The sequence below is a fragment of the Nannobrachium achirus genome (assembly GCF_963921795.1).
Source record: "Nannobrachium achirus genome assembly, chromosome: 16".
Lineage (NCBI taxonomy): Eukaryota > Metazoa > Chordata > Actinopteri > Myctophiformes > Myctophidae > Nannobrachium > Nannobrachium achirus.
The window spans coordinates 19664110-19685568 of NC_137823.1; the positions used below are offsets into that span (position 1 = coordinate 19664110).

General features: G+C 41.2%; 1 protein-coding gene across 1 annotated transcript in view; it reads left to right on the forward strand.

The window, feature by feature from the left end:
• The first annotated feature begins 230 nt into the window (after positions 1-230).
• The window catches only part of asap2b (ArfGAP with SH3 domain, ankyrin repeat and PH domain 2b), a 52451-nt gene continuing 31222 nt past the window's right edge, over positions 231-21459 (forward strand). The window contains exons 1-9 of the mRNA XM_080744343.1: positions 231-582; positions 6604-6676; positions 14583-14722; positions 18890-18964; positions 19113-19162; positions 19952-20081; positions 20532-20617; positions 21023-21098; positions 21303-21392. Of these exons, the coding sequence (XP_080600469.1) occupies positions 454-582; positions 6604-6676; positions 14583-14722; positions 18890-18964; positions 19113-19162; positions 19952-20081; positions 20532-20617; positions 21023-21098; positions 21303-21392 (849 nt within the window). The 5' untranslated portion in view covers positions 231-453. The remainder of the gene's footprint in view (positions 583-6603; positions 6677-14582; positions 14723-18889; positions 18965-19112; positions 19163-19951; positions 20082-20531; positions 20618-21022; positions 21099-21302; positions 21393-21459) is intronic.

Below are 21459 nucleotides of genomic sequence, written 5' to 3' on the forward strand. Positions count from 1 at the left end.
CAAAGCAAACTGTCAGTCAAAAGCACGAGGGCCCCGCCCCCTCAGGTTGTGGCTCACACAGCAGCAGTCAGTGCAGACAGTTGGGCAGGACAGGTAGTTGGAGTTTGGACAGTATGCTGCTGCTAACTTTTTTTACCCACCCATTTGGACCAAAAGTTTGACTGGGGGAATTGAAGATGGAAAGAAGTTTATGATCTGTTTTATATTCATCATTTAAACAAACAGCAACGCAATGGTCGGCTAGTAATCTCTCCCCACCACCACTATGAAGAGGAACAACACAACACTGGAAATGGGATTATTACTATAATTAATTTTTCAATAGACTTGGAGGAAGTATTAAGGTATATAGCCTATTATTTGGGCCTCACTTGCAGCGGCCGATTGAAGGGAATCGTAGTACGTATACATTGTTTTTCTTCCTGGGGATATTAATAAACAGAAGGCTTCACAATGCCGGCGGAATTGATCGGAGTGGCGGAGTTTGTGGCTGAAACCAGCGAGGATTATAAAGCCCCCACCACGTCTAACTTCACCACCAGGATGTCCCACATTAGGAACACCGTGACCGGCCTGGAGGAGGTAAGACAGACCCCCACAAGACCCCCAGAAACCCCAGAACTCTGAGAGCGTACAAGTGGCACCGGAGTTCCACTCCAGTCGTACGCTCGCAGAGTTGCTGGCTTGTAATGGTCGCTGTCAGTCATGGATGCCAACCTCCTAAATCCACTGGAAGCCTTTGTTTAATACCCGTACTCCTCTATGTATGTCAAATGTCAGAATATAAAGTTCTCAACCCAGAGCAACAATTGTTACGCGACCGTACGGATACTTTGTTTTCCGTATTTTACCATATTTATATAACAAAGTTGTTTTAATCTTGCCTGTGGCATAATGTCCTTTTATTTCCTCGTTGCCATCGAGTGCAATACCGGCGTTCACCTGCTGCAACAGCGCCATTGCACTCTTGAGGAATGGTGGTGAAATCCAGCAACAACCAGATTAAAAATGCTTATTTATCGAGTAATACGGAATATTTCGGGAAACGGGCATCCCGTGGGGTCCGGTGACATCCTTGACTTTAAGTTGAGTACGTTATAGTTTTAATTCGTTCATATGCGGAGGTTTACGGACATTAAACACGGATTTCCAGGGGCTATTTGGGTGTTTAGCGTCCAAGACCCGCCGAGAGAGATACCTTTACGCCAGTATCGATTAAAGAAACCCCTTCAATCTTGGTTCCAAGGCTACAGACCAAGAGACAAGCCACCATATTATTGGAACCTCATGTTTTTGACACAAACCAACGCAGGGTAAACTAACCCGTTTTGACTGTTGGTGTTAAAAGGGGAAGAGGGGAGCTTTTTGACTTCCTCATGGTGAAATCAAAACGTCCTCCATAGAGCTGGTTCCTGCTCTTTCTCTACAGCCAGCCTCACCCATTAAACCCACAGCTACACACTGGCCGTACCACGGTGGCGCTCAGCTAGCCGTCCATGTGTTCATTGAATTTCATCACTCAGCATGGTTACAACAACAACTGTTGTTATTTCTTAGTTACTTTACAATGTTGCTTTCTGTCTTCTATTGCTTTTGCATTTACTTTTGCAATAATTTCAGAAAACAGGCCTATGTCTTTCTTCTGCAATTCTCACTTGACTTGATATTTTACTTGGACAAACAGTAATAGACTGTGGTTGTACTGGTCAGCTTTCATACCACTGTCAATATAGGATTAGTAAATCATATTATATATTTCTTTAAGATATTTACAGTCTTTGACTTATTATGCCTTTATTGATAGGATAAGATAGTAGGCTGACAGGAAATGGGGAGAGAGATTGGGGTGACATGCAGCAAAGGCCAGGACTCGAACCTGCAACCTCTGTCAGGCTACTTTAGAGCCTACATGCCTGCCAGGCTACTATTATTAGTCTGGGCAACCAGACTATAGTAGCATACTTGTCCGACTTTATTTCTTTCCGGATAAACTTTATTTTTACTCCCTCCTCCCACAGTTTTGGTGGCACACACTTGGGCCATATGTCAAATCGACCAGCTTCATCGGGACACGCAGGGATGCATTTTAGCTAAGAGATACATTGTATATAGTTTAATTTATATAAATGTACCTATTTGTGAATTCATTTTATCCATTGACCTTAATTTAAAAAATAAACATCATCAGATGTCTGACATCATAGACCAGATGAGATTGACACAGTATCAGTCATTGACACTAAGGCTTGACCACCTGCCCCCGGCAAGTAAATAAAAGTTTCGGGCAGGTAAGTTTGCTTGTTCAGCTTGCCCAGACTGGGCAAGTACTCATTTGAGACAAATTGAGAGGGGACGCAAGTCAACGCAACCGTCTATAAACACAACACGAGATACGGTATCTGTCTAAACACTTGAAAGTGGCCAGCGCACAGCCTCAGAGAGTAATGAAATAAGTGTTAAATTGAGCGGTAATTAAAATCTTGCCTATTTATTTTATAATGGACAATTTATTTTTCAGGCAAGTGGGCATGACCTTTGGGCAAGTAGAACATGACCTGTACTTGCCCCACAGGCAAGTGCCTCTGAGACCTTGGTGTCAACCCCTGAGTATCTCCATATATGGGCATTCCAAGATATGGTGACATCAAGGATATTGCCATTAATTTATTAGTGAATTCATTTTCCCCATTGACTTGAATGGGGAAATGGTAAGCCTGAATTCATTTGCAAGTGTCATGGCAACCACACTTGCAATTACCAATTGCAATCGTTCTAGTTACTATTATATTATTATTACCCTATTATTATTATTAAGAAAGTCCTGTGCCTGAGGGTGTGCGATGAGGGAGTGAATAGGAGTCTGATGTTGGAGAACCCAGACCGGTGCCCGTTGGGCAGATTAGTCACCATCGATGTCCAGTTGTGCAATACCCGTTATATCCATCTGGCTAGCACTCACTCTTTTATGCCCATATACTGTATGGTGTTCCATGTCCAGACCAGTCTGTGATGTCATCTCAAAATTTGGGCACTGTAGTGATGTCAGTCAGTGATGTCAGTTGGGCTTTGTTACCATGCAGTCAGACGGCGGACGGTGGACGGACAGACATTCGGTAGATTAATAGTTGGATAAGAATAAGAATAGCCTACGAATAACTAGTGATGTCACATACAGCAACAGTAAATAGTACAATCCTCAGTGTTTACTGCATGTTTATTACATGTTTATAACACTGAAGGTGTACAGATGTGGATCTATCTGCTTACATGTGTTCACTGTCAGTGTGAAACGGACACTGAGGGTGTTAGTGTTAGCCTAGCGCAGCTAGACAATCCACCCATGTTAAAACAAGGAGGGGATATACTGCAGTTAGTTAGCTGCATTAGTATATAGTCTGGCCAAGCCAGGCTATGTTAGTGTTGTAGTGATTAGTAACACTGGACATTCCTGTTGTGCAAGTCTGACAGCTCACTGTCAGTTTGACACATGCTGTTGTCTAAGAATAACAATAAATACTCATATTAAATACTCACTAATAGTTAAAGGTGAGTATCTCCCCTCTCTTGTTAAATAGTAATAATAATAATAATACATTTTATTTGCATTGCACTCTTTTATTTCCAAGGAATCTCAGAGTGCTACATCGTTAAGAGCAGAACACAATAATGTTTGCCTCTTCCTTGCGTAATATTTGACAATATGGGCAATTTGGTATTGACAAGGTCTTGGAAGTATTTAAAGGTCAGAGATGTGCAGATACCCTGTATGTTGGTTTGTTAACTGTTGAGTGAGGAAACTGTTTCACATTAAGTTAATCAACTAGGGCAGTGGTTCGCCTGGGACCCGAACTAGTGAAAACAGCAGATCTACAAGCTCACAACGCGATGCAAAGCATCGCGTTATGAGCTTGTAGATCTTCTTAAACATCTGTGCTCTAATTTATGGAATTTCTTAAAATTTGATTTGATTTATTCATGAAATTACTGAAAAAAAGAATTGAATTTTGTTTTTAATTAATGGAAAAAAAATATATAATTTGGGAATGTTTTTTGAAAATGTTTTGAAATAATAATAATTAAAAACAAAATGTAGGAAACAAAAAACAAAGGGACTCATAAAAATCTGTCTGTGACCCACAAACGGTGCTTGGGACCCAGTGCTTGGGAAACAGAGATTTTAAAATAATTTGTCTCACAGTGGGCAGAAGTGGGCTGAAGCATGGGGGGGGATTTGTGTAATTTTAGGGACAGAAAGTTGTCCCAGTTCAGCTTTTCCAACAGTCTCTCTATGAGGTGGCTGTTGTGCTGCCCCAGTGCATCATGGGACGGAGCATCCCTGAGGCCAAGGCTGGGCTGAACCTGTCGGTTCATGTCCCAGCATGCTCTCTGTCTCTAGCCTACGTCCTAATGGCAGTCTCTCTTACACTACTCTCTCTCTCTCTGCCTATGTCTGTCTGTCTGTCTGTCTGTCTGTCTCTCTCTCTCTCTCTGCCTCTGTCTGTGTCTCTCTCTCTCTCTGCCTCTGTCTGTGTCTCTCTCTCTCTCTCTGCCTCTGTCTGTCTCTCTCTCTCTCTGCCCCTGTCTGTGTCTCTCTTTTTGTCTCTCTGTCTGTCTCTCTGTCTGTGTCTCTCTCTTTCACTACTCTCTCTCTCTGTGTTTGTGTGTATCGCTCGCACGCACGCGCGCGCACACACACACACACACACACACACACACACACACACACACACACACTATCTATCCCCCTCCTTTTCTGTTTTAAATACTTTGTCGCAGATTTTGCAACAATAATCTGACTATAATGGCCTGTTTTGCAAAACTAATCTAGTTATTTCTGTTGTAAGAAATGTGCTGTTGTTAGAAAAGGTGCGGGCATAAGTGAGAGCTATCAACCACACAGCTGTAACACTATGTATATTTACCATGCTCTGATACGGCCTCAACCCTTCACACTAATCATGTAGGTCAGCGTAGGTGTGTGTGTGTGTGTGTGTGTGTGTGTGTGTGTGTGTGTGTGTGTGTGTGTGTGTGTGTGTGTGTGTGTGTGTGTGTGTGTGCGTGTGCGTGTGCGTACATGTGTGTAGCAGAGTCATAAACACAAATGGGCTGAGTTAGCCCCGCCCTCTCTCCCATACACCACTGTAATCCCCTGGAATTCACCCTGAGAACTGAGGCCTCACGCCCTCACCACCTCTCTCTGTGTGTGTGTGTGTGTGTGTGTGTGTGTATTACTATACCTGTGAGGGCCACATTTATAGAGTTTTGTGGAGTTAGGTTTATAATAATAATAATAAATCAATAAATAAAGATTCAGGATATGTTTAACCGATTAAAGGAGTAGTTCACCCCCTAAATGACTTTTTTTCTATCTATTACTCACCCCATGGAGACCTGTTTTTGACGCAAGTCAATCATTTGAGACTCTTTGTAGGCCCATTGATTCCGGATGGTCTCCATGCATTTGGGTCCAACAATTTGGGATGCTCTTTTTAGGGTGTTTAACTGCTGTACTGTACTACATTGTTTGTTAATTTTTGTCTAATACATTTATTATAATCAAATTATTCGCTTAGGAATGTGACAAAAACAAGCATATTATTGAACTCTAGTCTCCATAGGGTTAGTAATCGATAGAAGAGAAAGTCATTTCTAAATACCTTTTCTGAAAAATGTATGTTGTCAGTGGATGTCAAACTCTTCCATGTCAGACAAAGTACCCCCAAAATGATATGTATGTGGCTGCCCCCCCCCCCCTCTTGTACAAATATGTTGTTCTAGGGACCCCCAGAAGCAACGGTTTTAGTAAAAAAGGTTTGCTTTAAAATTATATAAGATTTGCAAACATATTCACAGAAGAATAGCATATTTGGGATGAAGTGATGCGCTGTGAGCTTGTATATTTTCTATTTTTGAATAGCCACAGTATAAAACCAGTAAGACTCCCTAAATCGGGAGATAAGCGACCGCCAGGTCGCATGTAAAAAACGTCCTGATGGTGGCGCTAAATGGGACAGATCCATGTTGATGACATGATGAAATGTGTAGGAGCAGTGTCCAAAAATGTGTTTCGCAAGAATCGTGCCGACAAATTGTTATCGTTATCTTTATCGCGTCCGGTGGGAATGAAGCATTAGCCTGAAAACCCAAAAGTCTAAGTCCGCTTTTGGTCTAGCGGTTAAGATGATGGCTTTCCACACGGGTGTTTCACGTGTGCGTGTTATACCGAATGTGTGAATTACTCTAATTAATATTCAGATACATAGATGTTATGTCAGTCTTTGCACTGATATTGGTTTGAGACAATCTCTTAATGTGATTGATTGATTGATTGATTGATTAATTGAATATTTTATTAGACAGAAATGTAAAACAGCACTAGTACAGTCAAAACACTTAGTCTAAAAGGATCACACCAGAAAAGTCCTTACAGTCTTGTTTCCATTGGAGTCCTAGGTATTCAATTCATCAATAACGTGTTGGCTATGTGGACATGACATCAGTGTACAGTGCATAATTGAATGATTGTAAGCCTCTCTCTCTCTCTCTCTCTCTCTCTCTCTCTCTCTCTCTCTCTCTCTCTCTCTCTCTCTCTCTCTCTCTCAGGGTCTGGATCTAGAAAGAGGAGTTCTGCACAAGATGAAGAAGTCTGTCAAATCCATCCACACATCAGGACTGGGTGAGTTACACAGAATGCATGCCCACAGTATGTCCTGCGTAACATTTATTTTCCCGAAATTCAAGGGCTGCTCACAACCAAGCTCACTAACCATAACTATACTTACTTTACTTTATTTGTTTATTTGGACCGGACACGTAACTGCATTATTAATGAACATTGCATAACAATGCAGCGTATACAGTATACACCAGATTTAGCAAAGATGCTATTTACAGACGGTGGTGAGACCAGGTATGTTGTATGGCTTAGAGACAGTTGCACTGATGAGAAGCAGACCTGTAGGTAGCAGAGACTAAAACTAGAAGCAGTGCTCTTCCGAGCACAGGTCTCCACCAGGTCAGGTAGGTCCTGGTGGCGCTAAATGTGAAAAGGATGCCATGTCTTCTTTTGCCTTTAACGGCAAAGTGACGGTGCATGCATGATTTGAGGCATTTTGTTCCAAAAATGTGTTTGGCAAAAGTCGACCTGCTGGTGGCGCTATAACAGGCCAATGTGAAAAGAGTGGCATTTGTTCCTTGAGCTACTGGGAATGGGCGTTCAGAATTTCTCTGTAGTCACAAGCTACATTGATGATTTAAGTAATTTTGTTCAAAATGGAGCAATCCTGCAAACTTTGGAAGCCAATGTTAGCCATATAGGATGGAATATGAAATATCGGACAGATTCGTCTTGATCACATGACTATAGAGATAGTGTGCAATGATTTGCATGATTTTTGGATAAAATCTCAAGCCTCCTGGTGGCGCTATAAAAGGCAGATATGAAAAATGCAGGGCAAAGGTTTTTCCTTGGCCTTTCCTTGCACATACAAAGTTGTACACTTAACTGATCAGTGGAGTTATAGGTAAAAACACGAATCGGCCTGTTATAGCGCCACCATGAGGCTGAGTTGAAATCTTTTAAGTGGCATTTATTCCTCTGCCTATTGTGAACGTGCATGCACAATTTCACCAAAATCGCACACTGCGTTCATGATTTCAGGCATTTTATTCAAAACGGAACAATCCTGCAAACTTTGGAACTTGGAAGCCAGTTTTAGCCAATCAGGATGGAATATGGAAAATCGGACAGATCCATGTCGATCACATGACTGTAGAGATACTACCGATTTGTGTGATTTTTGGACAAAATCTGTAGGAGTTAGTTTTGCAAAAATCGGCCTCCTGGTGGCGCTAGAACAGGCCCATGTGAAAATGTTGGTGCAGAGGTTCGGAATTGGTATCCAGGGAGTGTGTGTGCACAGTTTGGCAGCGACTGGGCCAACGGCGCCGGAGATTAGCTAGTAACGGACGGACGGACACACACACGGACAGACAGGGGCGAAAACATAGTCTCTCCCATGCCTTTCTGCTGGTGGAGACAATGATGAGGTTTTCTCTGGGAGTAACAAGGATGGATAGGATCAGGAATGAGTACATTAGCTCATACCTCGCGATCCCCGTAGAGACCGTAGATTTCCCGCTGTACCGCGCTGCCATGCCCGTAGAGCCCGCAAAGTTTAATTAGCCTTAATCATTATGAAAGGATTAAAAGTATTAGCGCAGATTTTCGCTGATTCTGGCTCTTTAGGCCCGCCCCCCTAACTGTATCCGGTCATTTCCGGTCTGGACCGGATCCAGCTTTCCGTATCCAGTCTGAGCCTGGGCCATAGTCCCGCCTCCATTGGTTTACTGTGTAACAGAAGTGGAAGCTACTGGGCGATGGAACGTTCGTTTTTCAATCGGATTTTTGCGTTTGGAAACTTTGATCCAGTCTCTACACGCCTGGATTATGATCCCCGCACATATCGTGCGTTTTGTGCGCGAACGTGTCCACGTGTTACCATAGCGCACAGTTGGCTTTTTTCAATGCTTTTTCATGTAAACACTGGCGGATAAGCAGAGATACAGCGTGGCAACGGATATGTCTTTTTCAATGGGGTTTTTTGTATTCGAAAGCTTGTCACCGAGTCTACACGTCTACTAGATGAGTCGCGCACAGATTGTGCACGATGCGTGCGCGTGCCCACGTTAAAAGGTAAGGACAATTTGTTATCTCTGACATCATGCTCTGGCTTCACTGTGATGTCAGGGGAACCACTCTAACAGAATCCCTTTCATGTCATCGTCACCGTCAGGCCGAAACCTCACATCTCCAAATTTCAAATGTGTATGTTTTTTTTTCTTCCTTTTTTGTAAATTAAAACCCCTATTTCATTATACAAAAGTGTCACACAAGTAGTGAAAATAGCCAATCTACAAGCACACAACGCCTCGCAATTGTGTGCTTGTAGATAGTCTATTTTCACTATTTTAAATCGTTTTCAAAATAATAACAAAAAAAGGGAAGGTTTTGGACACCCGACAACAACTATGTACAAGCTACACCAAAACTGGCAGTGAAGGTCATGACGTCAGCTGCTTGTATGCAAGCTTGTGATTGTAAATTAAGCACACAGTCCCCAGAAGATACGAATGCATCTTAAATCTGAAACCTACTACATTAACGGTGGTACATTAGTTACAATGGGGCAGTTTACAACACACACACACACACACACACACACACACACACACACACACACACACACACACACACACACACACACACACACACACACACACACACACACACACACACACACACACACACAGAGAGAGAGAGAGAGCATTCCTCTCATTCGTAGGCATGTCCCAGCATGCCTTGGGGCATTACAGAGACGCAGTATTTGGTATTTGATCTTGGATAAGTACTGTGTGAGTCAGTACTCAGCAGAGGTGAAAAGTAACTTAAGTACTCATAGACCTTTAAGGTAAACTTTTATTTTGCTTCATCTCAGAGACAAACATTGTCCTTCTTACTGCACTCCAATTATTTGAAAAATGTGGTTACTCTTTCCGATTCGTATTGGTAATATACACAGTCCCTATTCTGTAGTTAGTCTATTATAACGATCTACAAGCTGTAGCTGAAAGTGCCACGTTGTGTGAGCTTGTAGGTCTGCTATCTAAACAATTTCGCACCTTTTTTGAAACATCTTTTTTAACCCATTTAGGACTGAGGCTGATTCTAAAAACGCCTTCTAAATCCTTTTCTGAAAAACTTCAAATATTTATTCAAAAAGTACATATTGGTACATTGCAACAAGAACCCCAAAAATGGTTCCTGTCCTGAAGGGTAAAAACACCAAAAGGGGTTCCCGCCCCCAAAATGGGTTTAGTGTCACTTTTGTTATTTTTCAAGTCAAATTTGAATACAGGACATCTACTTGTGACAGTAATGTGTGAGTATGTCTAAACTGTGGTATTGACACTGTTAGTTAAGTAAACCACATCTTCCACCACTGACCAAATATCAGTGACAAATGTTGTCCTTTTTTCCCCTTTTCATTTGCATATGGTGTCAGTGGCAGCAGGCAGCACACGTATTGTTGCTGCTGTCAGCATCATGTGTCATTTAGAATGTCACATGACAGAGGGGACACAACGCTGTGGGAGAAGTGAAACTGAGACTGACACGTGCACACATTGTCCTGTGCTGTCACACCCACTGGCCATGGTGGGAAAAGTATTGACATTTTGTACTTAAAAGTAAAAGTTTCAATACTGCATAATGCATGGACATACTCTGTTACAAGTAAAAGTCTGGAATTCAAAATTGACTTGAGTCAAAGTACAAAAGTGTTGGTATCAAAATGTACCTAAAGTAACAAAAGTAGAACGTACTCGTTATGCAGAATGTCCCATTTCATGTTGTCAAATGTTTAAAAATCTGTTTGAAAATAGCAGATCTACAAGCTCACAATGTGTCGCGATTGTGAGCTTGTAGATCGGCTATTTTCAAATGGCCAAAATATATATATGGCTGCTGAAGTGGTGATGCTGATATACATTATGTTTTGTAATAATAATCAAAATCTACAAAGTAACTAGTAACTGAAGTTTTCAAATAATTGTAGTGTTGGAAATTGGAAATACTCAAGTAAAGTACACATACTGTACCTGAAAATCTTATTTAAGTACTGTATGTGAGTAAATGTACTTGGTTATTACTTTGCACCACTGGCCTAGAGTTGAAGTAACCTCGCCTACCAGGCTTTCTCCCGGGAGAGAGCCTGGTGTTCGTTCACAACAGACCGTTTGGTTTCCGCCTAAAGCGTGGAAACCACTAGAAGAAACGGCGTCGCTTTGATTTGGTTCCCACCGTTTGTTTCCCCAATCCCTATTAAAATGCTCGAGTAGCCTAGTGTGGTTTTGCCGGTCGCTAAAAGTTGGACTAAAACATGCATATACCAAACGAATGTTTCAAAAGCAAAACTACTCCGCATCGAGGAGTTTATTAGGTAGGCCATAAAAGTATGTCCTTGAGCGCAGGGGAATTATTTTGGGTTAAAACTGTTTCCGGTGGATAGTTCCGGCCAAATTGTAGTCCTTGAGTACTACAACATGACGTTTTGTGGTTTCCGCTCCAGACCGGTTACAAACCCGAAAAGTGAAGTGATCCCAGACTAGAGTTGAAGCAGTGGCTCTAAGCACTCATTTCCATAGATAAATATTGTGAAAATAGCAGATCTACAAGCTCAAGACGTTAGCAAAGGTTTCTTTCTTTGTTGATGCTGCTATTTGTGGATGCACTAAACAAAATATTGTTCTATACCAGAGGTCTTGAACGTTTTCAGGCCAGGGACCCCTAAGCTGAGAGAGAGATAATATGTGTGATGCAGATTTTCATCGATTTCACAGATAGACTTATTTTACAGCACTGTCATCAGTCTATGTTGTTTTTAGGTACTTGACCGTTCACTCTGTACTTGGTCTGCTCTTTTTTACCTCTACACAAAACCTATTTGCCAAAAATAGCTGATCTATAAGCTTTCAAGGCGTTGATAGGCGTTGATAGCTTGTAGATCAGCTATTTTTGGCTACATTTCTCCTCAGAATAGGGATGCAAGGGTTCAAGTTGTTCATTTAAAAGAATGATCCTATCACAAAGATTTGGTGGCCCCCCTGTAGTAACTCCTAGGATTTTTAGTTATCGCGGTAATAAGTCACTGTTTACAGACGGTATGACGGTGTTGCCGTATCTCTCCCCAAAAAGTTGTTTCGAAAGAAAAAACAAAAAAACGTGCATTACACGAGTGGTTCTCAACCTATGGGGTCCCCAAATTATTTTGGGGGGTCCCCAGATGAGAACTTAATGTGCAACACTGTTTTTTCACTCAACAGTAAACAAACCAACATAAAGTTTAAGTGTATAGCATAGCACATTTCTAAAGTGACAATTGAAGTACCTTTTAATACCTCTGAAATGACAAATTAAACATTCGCCAAATTCAAATATTGGAGGCAGAAATTGTGAAAATAGCCGATCTACATGCTCACAACGCCTCGCAAGGAGAAGGGTCCCCACAGTTAAAATTTGATTATTTGGGGGTCGCGGCCTGAAAAGGTTGAGAACCACTGCATTACACAACGGCTGTATTGCAGTTATTGCACCCAGTCTAGACTGCACCAATGAAACTCCTTGCAACTGCCATTGGGGATAATGGTTGCAAGTAGTTGCATGCAACAGTTTTGTTGCGACTGGTTTCATTGGTGTCGACTGGCCTTAAACAGCAGCATGATAATCTCGTCATAGTTCTGGTGTCATCCACTTAGGCTAGAAAGTGTTATAAAAATAATCACGGTTTTGAACTCGACACCGTGGTTAGAGATGCTCCGATTGCGATACCGATCACCGATCAAATGGAATCAGTGGCGGCTACAGGGAATAATCAGCAGGGGGGCCTTCATTTTTCCAAAGGGGGCACTCTATTTTACAACACCCCTATGTACAGTATAGCAAGCAAATGCTCACCTGCTGTACAGTAGATGCCGATTTTTGCTGCGTTTTGAGTCAAACTAGTTGTATCACTGAAATGTCCTGTGCTGCATGCACAACAACACAGAAATAGACATCAAAACAGATCTGACAGTGCAGTGCCAGTGTAGGCCACCTTTTATTATTGCATTTCCATTAAACTATTAATTATTTAAAAAATGTATATATGTAATAGTCACAAAGAACATACAAATAATATAAATAACACCTGTAAAACATCTTAAAATAATGGTGGGGTAGGGTACTACTGGCCAATCTGGACAAGGGAGGCACAAAGTCTAATCTGGGTGGGCATTGCCCCCCAATGCCCCCCCGTGGAGCCGCCTATGAATGGAATCAGTATCTGCCGATACCGATATTCCCGATCACAGTGTCAAATCCATAAATTCTTCTATTTATTGTGTTACTGTAGCAGCATTTATATATTTAATACCGATCAAAGACGATAGAGGCATTATCGGCCGATCACGATCACTCACCGATCACTCTAACCGCGGTATGCATTACACAACCGCGGTATTGCAGTTATTGCACCCAGCCCTACTTGTAGATCGACTATTTCCATAATTCTTTGCCTTGTTATTATTATTACTTACTGGAGTGTTCTCTTCATGCTGCTACTTAACATACAATTGGGCATAAAGCGACAATGACGGCCATATATGGAGCATGTCATGGGCTTAATATTGATGACATCAGGAATTTCCATGTATGGGCATAAAAAGGGAAAAAGATGGCCATATATGGAGCGTGACGTGAGGCTTGACTGACTGACTGACTGACATGAGACAGAGGTTTTGATACTAGCTGCTCCCTATGGTCGCAATTATCGATTTCAGCTGTTAAAATTCCAGTAGCTTAATGACTAGTATTCTTTTTTTATGCCAAATGTATTTGTATTTAAGTTCATAAAGTTAACATACTGTATACATTTGAAATTCAAATACAAATGTTACTTTTTAGGATTCCAATTAAAAAATGTCAAAACATTATTCAGGATTCAAATTTTAAAAAATATATATATGTAGATCTGCTATTTTTCCTGCCAGGGGTCATCTCCATGCTGGCTTGTGATGGACATTTTTGCCCCCATACAAAATGAGTGGACAATAATATTACCAGAAACAGATAAAGAGATGATACCCTTGAATGACCATAACAGGTCTGTGACTCTGAGAGTTGAGGGGGTCCTTGCTAATAAACATTTGAGAACCTCTAGTACTAGTTGGACTCATAACTCCACTATGTGCCATAGTGTCGTAGTACAGTATATACAGTAAGTGTCATACATATTCCTAAGAAAACCTAGCGACATTATGGGAAACAAATTGAAACGTTTGAACATTTTCCAGAGACATGTTTGTCTGTGTACAGACATGCTGATGTGTGACATAGAATGACGAAGTAGGGCATTCATTTATGAATTCATACGGAGATAAGAGGTTTCTGCCCAACAGTAGAGTAAATGTTGCGCTCTGGATTGAGTGTGGAAATATAGTGGCCCTTTGGAGTGTGTGTGTGTGTGTGTGTGTGTGCGTGTGTGTGTGTGTGTGTGTGTGTGTGTGCGAGCACGTGTGCCTGCATCCAGTGGTGTAAAGTAACTAAGTAGATTTACTTAAGCAATGTACTAATTTTTAGGTATTTTTACTTTACTTGAGTATTTCCCATTTCCAATATGTTTTACTTCCACTCCACTACATATTGGATCCAAATATTGTACTTCTACTCCTCTACATTTATTTGAAAACTTTAGTTGCTAGTTACTTTGTAAGTGATAAATGATTATATTTTATAAAACATACATTAATCCACTTTAGCCCTATTTTATACCTAGGCTATTTGAAAATAGCTGATCTACAAGTAGATCAAACATTTTGTACTTTTACCTTTGGTACTTTAAGTACATTTTGATGCCAACACTATACTCATGTACTGTACATTTTGAATTCCGTCCTTTCACTTGTAACAGAGTGTTTCTATACTGCAGTATTGATACTTTTACTTGGGTAAAAAATGTGGGTACTTTCTCCACCTCTGCCTGCAGCTCACGTGGAACACGAGGACCAGTTCGTGCAGGCCATGGATAAGTTCGGGGAGGTGTGTAAGGACGCGCCCGAGGTCGGCATATCCTTCCTCAAGTTCGCTGCCTTCACCAAAGAGCTGACGGCGCTCTTCAAAAACCTGGTGAGTGTGTAGGCCTGTCACAATTATTACATAAACGTCTAATGGCAATTATTTGAAATAATCACAGTTATTTTGTCTTAACACTTTGACTGCCACAATGTTAAGGGTTTTAAGGGTAAAACCCTTGCCACCATAGACGGCCATTCATTTTTGACGGAATAAATTGAAAATGGTAGGATGTACGAAAATTGACAAAAATTTCAGAGAATATAGAGTCGGAAACCTTAGCTTTCACCATAAAAATTTCGTCCTGCTGTGGTGTTCTGCTGTGGAGAAACCTGAGGGAGAGCGAAAGCTGTACAGATGAAAAAGGAGCATCAGAAATTTACTTTCTGAGATAATTGAGGTCAAAGGAAAAAAACTTTCAGAAGCCCTAGAAACAAATTGGTAAATGGTACAAGAACACACAGTACCTCTAAATGAAGAACAGGGTGCAGGCCATAATAATGTAAAAAAAAAAGTTTAAAAAAGTTGTACCGTGGTCTAGTTATAAGGCAGGAAAGTGGAAGAAGCCAGGAGACTGACAGAGGCTCTTTTTTCATCTTCCCAGGATGAAGGAGAGACAGAGTAGAATCCACTGTGTTTTGACCTGGGATTTTTTATTCAAGCCTTCAGTTAGACATCAGACATCTCAAAAATAAAGATAAAAACTCTGATAAAGATAACAAAAAAAAACTTTACATTGCTGTTTCACTTCAGTATAGTTGTAGATGTGTTCCATTGCAATCATCATTTTAGTCACTTCAAACTAAAACGGTCAAACTACCCTGAGCAATTCAAAGTCATAATACATAAAATTAAATAAAAATTGATGTACATTCATATGGAAATGTTTGTATTGACAAAGTCAAGCCAACTGCGACAAACTTCACCATGTTAGAATCCAGACCAGGCAACTGCAAGTAAGAGTAATTATGAAAAAAAAAAAACATAATTACCATAAGGTATATATAATTATTTGCTATACATTTTATATACACAGGTACATATATTTCCAAAATAGCAGATCTACAAGCTCATAGCCCGGCACCGCGCTATGAGCTTGTAGATCTGCCATTTACATATGATGCCTAATAGCCGATCTACAAGCTCATAGCCCAGCAAGGCACTATGAGCTTAGTATTTTCATGGCTCTCCTTTTAGTAGACCTTGTACCAGTGAACTGTACCGTCATGAAACTGTACCTTTTCCTATGCAAACTTCTAATAAAGTCTTCAATCAATCAATCAATCAATCAATCCCTTCTTTGTATTTACCTACTGTATGTTTTTATACTGTTTTTTATTTCCCCCTTTTTTCCTGACTATATCTACTGCATAGTACTGTGTTCTATCCGTCTGTCATTCAATGTTATATGAGATACTGCAATGGTTTACTATGGAAATAAGCCTAGTCTTTTCATGGATCTCATGATCTCCTTTTAGTAGACCTTGTACCAGTGAACTGGTACAAGGTCTGACCAATCCATCTCGCTGGATTGGTCAGACTGCGACGTTTGCGAGTGACTTATAGTGGTTATTTTGCTGGGATGTTTGTTTTGCACTAAATGGAGCATCTGTCCTCCTTTCTCACCAAGCTAAGCTAAAGAGGCGTCAATTGGGTATGGCAAGCTATGGCAGCTGCCATACCTTGGCTACAGGGGGAATATAATAAAATGTACTGTAATCGTGCCTGTTGTAAAGGTATGTAACATGACTGGTGTCTTGCACGCGAGCCTCGCGCGCGTGAAAGACACCAGTCAAGTTGCCATAACTTAGCTTTTTCTGAACTGACGCCGCTGAGCTAAACGCCCTGCTCGATCGGTGGTCCGCGCGCGGACCACCTGTTGTGATCCGAGATGAGCATAATCATCTCTCATCTCATGCTTGCTCTCGGAGCGACGTCGCGACCCCCCAAACACGCCAATACACCACTGTATATGTATCAATCAATCAATCTAGCAACAACCACTTACTTTATATAGCAGTTCTTTTCGCTGCGACGCCGCGGCTCGGTGGTCCCTGGTGGCCTGGTCGATGAACCATGACGATCCAGTAAAACTTTTCAGATCACATGTAACGGGCCACGGCTGTAGAAGTAGTCCTCAGTAGTATAGTAAAGCACTAAACTAAACCCCCCCCCCCAAACACATGGCTGCTGCTTCTTTTCGCTGCGACGCCGCGGCTCGGTGGTCCCTGGTGGCCTGGTCGATGAACCATGACGATCCAGTAAAACTTTTCAGATACGGCTGTAGAAGTAGTCCTCAGTAGTATAGTAAAGCACTAAACTAAACCCCCCCCAAGCACATGGCTGCTGCTTCTTGCCAAAGTTGCCGTCCATCCAGCAATCCCAGGCCTGGGGAGGACGGTCATGTACCAAATCACCATGGTAACACAAGGTAACACAAGCTGATTGGCCACACAATGGTAACCATGGTGATTTTAGTCATTCCAGGGCCCAGGACGGCTGAATCCAAGCGTCAGTGATACATATGCTCCTAATCTTGTGTTAATTAAAAAAAAGACATTCCGGCGTCATATGACGCCGGTGGCAGCGCGGGGGGTGTAAAAGCTTGACGTCATATGACCTCCGTGGCGGTCAAAGTGTTAATCGTCATAATTGTTTCCATGTTGAAAAATTTTCATATATTTTCAAACATTTTCAAAAATAGTGGAAATAGCAGATCTACAAGTAGATCGGCTATTTCCACTATCAATATTCTTTTTAAAAGTATGAAGTTGTCAAATATGTCAGTCGTTTCTTTGCATATTTAGGTTATGTGTCTTATCTGCCATGTGCAACTTCAAAGCCTAAAAGCCAAACAGAAATGTAATTTTTTTTAAATCGTTAATCACAATTATTTGAGCGACAAATAATCGTCAAAATGTACTTATAGGTACTCTTATGTACCTGTACAAAAAACATAACAATAAAGTACAACCTTGAACCTTGAACCTTCATGTAAAATGTCATAATCATGACAGCCCTAGGTGAGCTGCATCGATTCTGTCGACTAAAACTACGACAAGGAACGTTCGTCACCAAATAAAAATGAAATAAAAACGAAGCTATTCGTAACTAAAACTAGGACTAAATGTTTTGACAATCCTATCCACAAATACTGTAAAAACTAGACTAAAATGTTAGGGAGGGACTAGTGGAGAAGAGATCCAGTAGAACTAAAAGACAAGTCATTTTATGTTTGGTGGCGTTCAGGTGTTGCGCTCTGAAAATACTTAATAGCAGATCTACAGTTGTACAAGCTTACAACACGTCGTGCTGCGGCACATTGTGAGCTTGTGGATCAGCTATTTTCAGCATACAACCAAGTATAAAATCAAGCATTAAGATGTTTGACATGTATATATTTTGGTCGACAAAAATAAACTGTAAAAACGTTATTTCATTGACTAAAACCAGAGTAAAACTAAATCTTTTCAGATGACTACAATATGACTAAAGCTAAATTACATTTTATTCAAAAGCCTATGACTAAAACTAAATCTAAATCTAAATTTGCCGTCAAAACTGGCATCAACACTGCTGATGAGAAAGTGGCTTCACCGCATTGCTTAGTTTCAAGGATTGATACTTTAAAATGGATACAAAATGCATAAAATTAAAACAACACATGTGCAGTCAGACATCTAGGGAGGCTAAAAGGATACACATTTAAAGGATTCATTGGTTGATTGAATATTTATTACAGTGGTTCTCAAACTTTTTTGGCTAAGGGCACCCCTGTAAATAAACTTTTCATCCAAGGCACCCCTGAAATGACATTGTTAATTTTTCGAACCTTGTGTCATATTACGGTATGTAAATGTGTGAGGGGGAAACTTTCAAAGGCAAAGGGATTTGGTGTTGATAGAAAAATAATGCACCAAGTACATGCAATTCAGGTCTGTTTCACTTAGTATAGAGGGTGATTTAAACTGAAGCGATATTGATGAATCCAAATATTATCAAAGTATTCTGTGGCACCGCGGGAGACACAAAGAGACGGCTTTGTTCCCTATGGAGAAACAAAGAGTCTCCTCTAATTATTCATGTGGGTGTCCAAATAGATAATTGTGGGGGTCCTTGACAGTGTTTAATAACCAGTGCTAGGGTCCACATGTGGTGAAATGGCACCTCCTGGTGGACTTGTGTGGTAACTTTGTGTGTTGCCTCCTGTGTGTTAACCAGCTCCAGAACATGACCAACATCATCACCTTTCCTCTGGACAGCCTGCTGAAGGGAGACCTGAAGGGAGTCAAAGGGGTTTGTGTTTGCACACGCACGCACGCACGCACGCACGCACGCACGCACGCACGCACGCACGCACGCACGCACGCACACACACACACACACACACACACACACACACACAGGTATTTGTTATAATGTATGAGTGTTTTCTGTCTAACAGGACCTGAAGAAGGCCTTCGATAAATCCTGGAAGGACTACGAGACTAAACTGTAAGACCCTTATTCACACCTTTCAACTCATACTGTATTTTAAAGCACTTTAAAGATGGTTTAAGCGATGTTTTGGGGGGGTTAATGATTAGGTGAGATGAGATCTAGGCTACTTTAATTCTGATAGTAATCATTGCTATGGGGCCTTTTCTGGAGCAAGGCCCACTTGACAATGTTGAAAGCGTTTGCGACCCAGCCCAATGCAGCCGAATGACCTTTGCGTTTAGTGGTCAGATGTGTATAGGCTATGTGCGTGACTCCTTCAGGCCTTTTATAGCTCTAGGTTGAGAACCACTGTCCTTAGACCAGGGGTCTTCAACAGGGGGTCCGGGACCTCTGGGGGGTCCTCAGAGTACTACAGAGTGGCCGCCAAATCTTAGTGATAGGATCATTCTTTTAAATTAACAACTTGAACCCTTGCATCCCTATTCTGAGGAGAACTTTAGCCCAAAATAGCAGATCTACGCCTCGCGGCGAGGCGTTGAGAGCTTTTTCGGGAAATAGGTTTGGTGTAGAGGTAAAAAAGAGTTAACTAAAAACACAAATCCAACAGACTGATAACAGTGCTGTCAAACAAGTCTATGAATCTATCCATGAAATCGATGAAAATCGGCATCACGCATTTATGCAATATGTAGTGCTTCATCTCTCTCTCAGCTAAAGGGTCCTTGGCCTGAAAACGTTGAAGACCCCTGCCTTAGACGCTTGGCTATTAGGTTCATGTGATCTGCAGAGTAGTATTTGTTTCATGAACTCTCCTTGGTGTTTTGTGTCCTCGCGGCGGAGCAGGGCGAAGATCGAGAAGGAGAAGAAGGAGCACGCCAAGCAGCACGGCATGATCCGCACCGAGTTCAGCGGAGGAGAGATCGCCGAGGAGATGGAGAAGGAGAGGAGGATGTTTCAGCTGCAGATGTGTGAGGTGGGTCTAAAAAGAACTAAAAGACAAGTCATTTTATGCTCACTGTGAGATTGTAGATCTGCTATTTTTGTAAAATCTTGAATTATTTTGCACATCTTTGAATATATATATATATATATATATATATTTAAAGCGATCATTTGTAACGCAAATATTTGCTTCTGGGGGGTCCCTGATACATATTATTTGGAGATGGGGGTCGGTGGTCAAATACATATAAGTCTAGGGGTCCTTGATATGAAAATGTTTGAGAACCACTTAATACGTTTTCTTTTCTCGCTTTAACTGAAATGAAAATCTCACATACAATACTGTGAAATACCGTGGTAGAATGGCAGATACTAGACAGATTGATTTGGTAGATGCTGTTATGTACTGTGAATTGTCATACCGTTACATCCATTGCCAGTGTCTTATGGTGGATGTGTGGTGTGCTCTCTCTCTCTCCAGTATCTTCTGAAGGTGAATGAAATCAAAGTGAAGAAAGGAGTGGACTTCCTTCAGAACCTCATCAAATATTTCCACGCTCAGTGCAAGTAGGTACAAGTCTTTTATGAATATTCTCTGCAACAGATGCAAATCAGCCACTGCCGTTATTAAAGGAGTAGTTCACCCCCAAAATGACTTTTTTTCTATTGATCACAACATGGAGACTAATAATAATAGCATTTTCTATAATCATAATTTGTCTTGGATTGTCTAGGAATGCGACAAATACCCAAGAATATCCATAAATTCAATTCTCCATGGTGTGAGTAATCAATAGAAAAAAAGTCATTTTGGGGGTGAACTACTCCTTTAAAATGCCCTAATTATTGATGAAATGTTACTAGTGAGTACAAAACACTTATTTATTGAATTAACCTCCTCTCCTCTCCTCTCCTCTCCTCTCCTCTCCTCTCCTCTCCTCTCCTCTCCTCTCCTCTCCTCTCCTCTCCCAGTTTCTTCCAGGATGGTTTGAACACTGTAGAGGCCATGAAACCTTCTATAGAGAGACTGGCAACAGACCTGACTGGAGTAAGAAAACCATTACCTTTCCTTGCATTACATTATATTTACATTACATTTATTTCGTTACATTTATCCCAGTGCATGACGGTAGACAATTTCACTATACATCTCCACGATACGACTTTTGTGAGTGTTTTCTATCATGATAAACGATAATAAGGATTATCGTCCCATCCCTACCTCTGACCTCGGCGTGGTGTGATGTCACAGATCAAACAGACCCAGGACGGCGAGAGGAAACAGCTGAGTCAGCTGAGAGACACGCTCAAGGCCTCGCTGCAGTCTGACCAGAGAGAGGTGGTGAGTGGAGAGCTGCTGCTTTTTTTCATCCATGGCACCCATGAATTATACTGTTATTTTTTAGAAT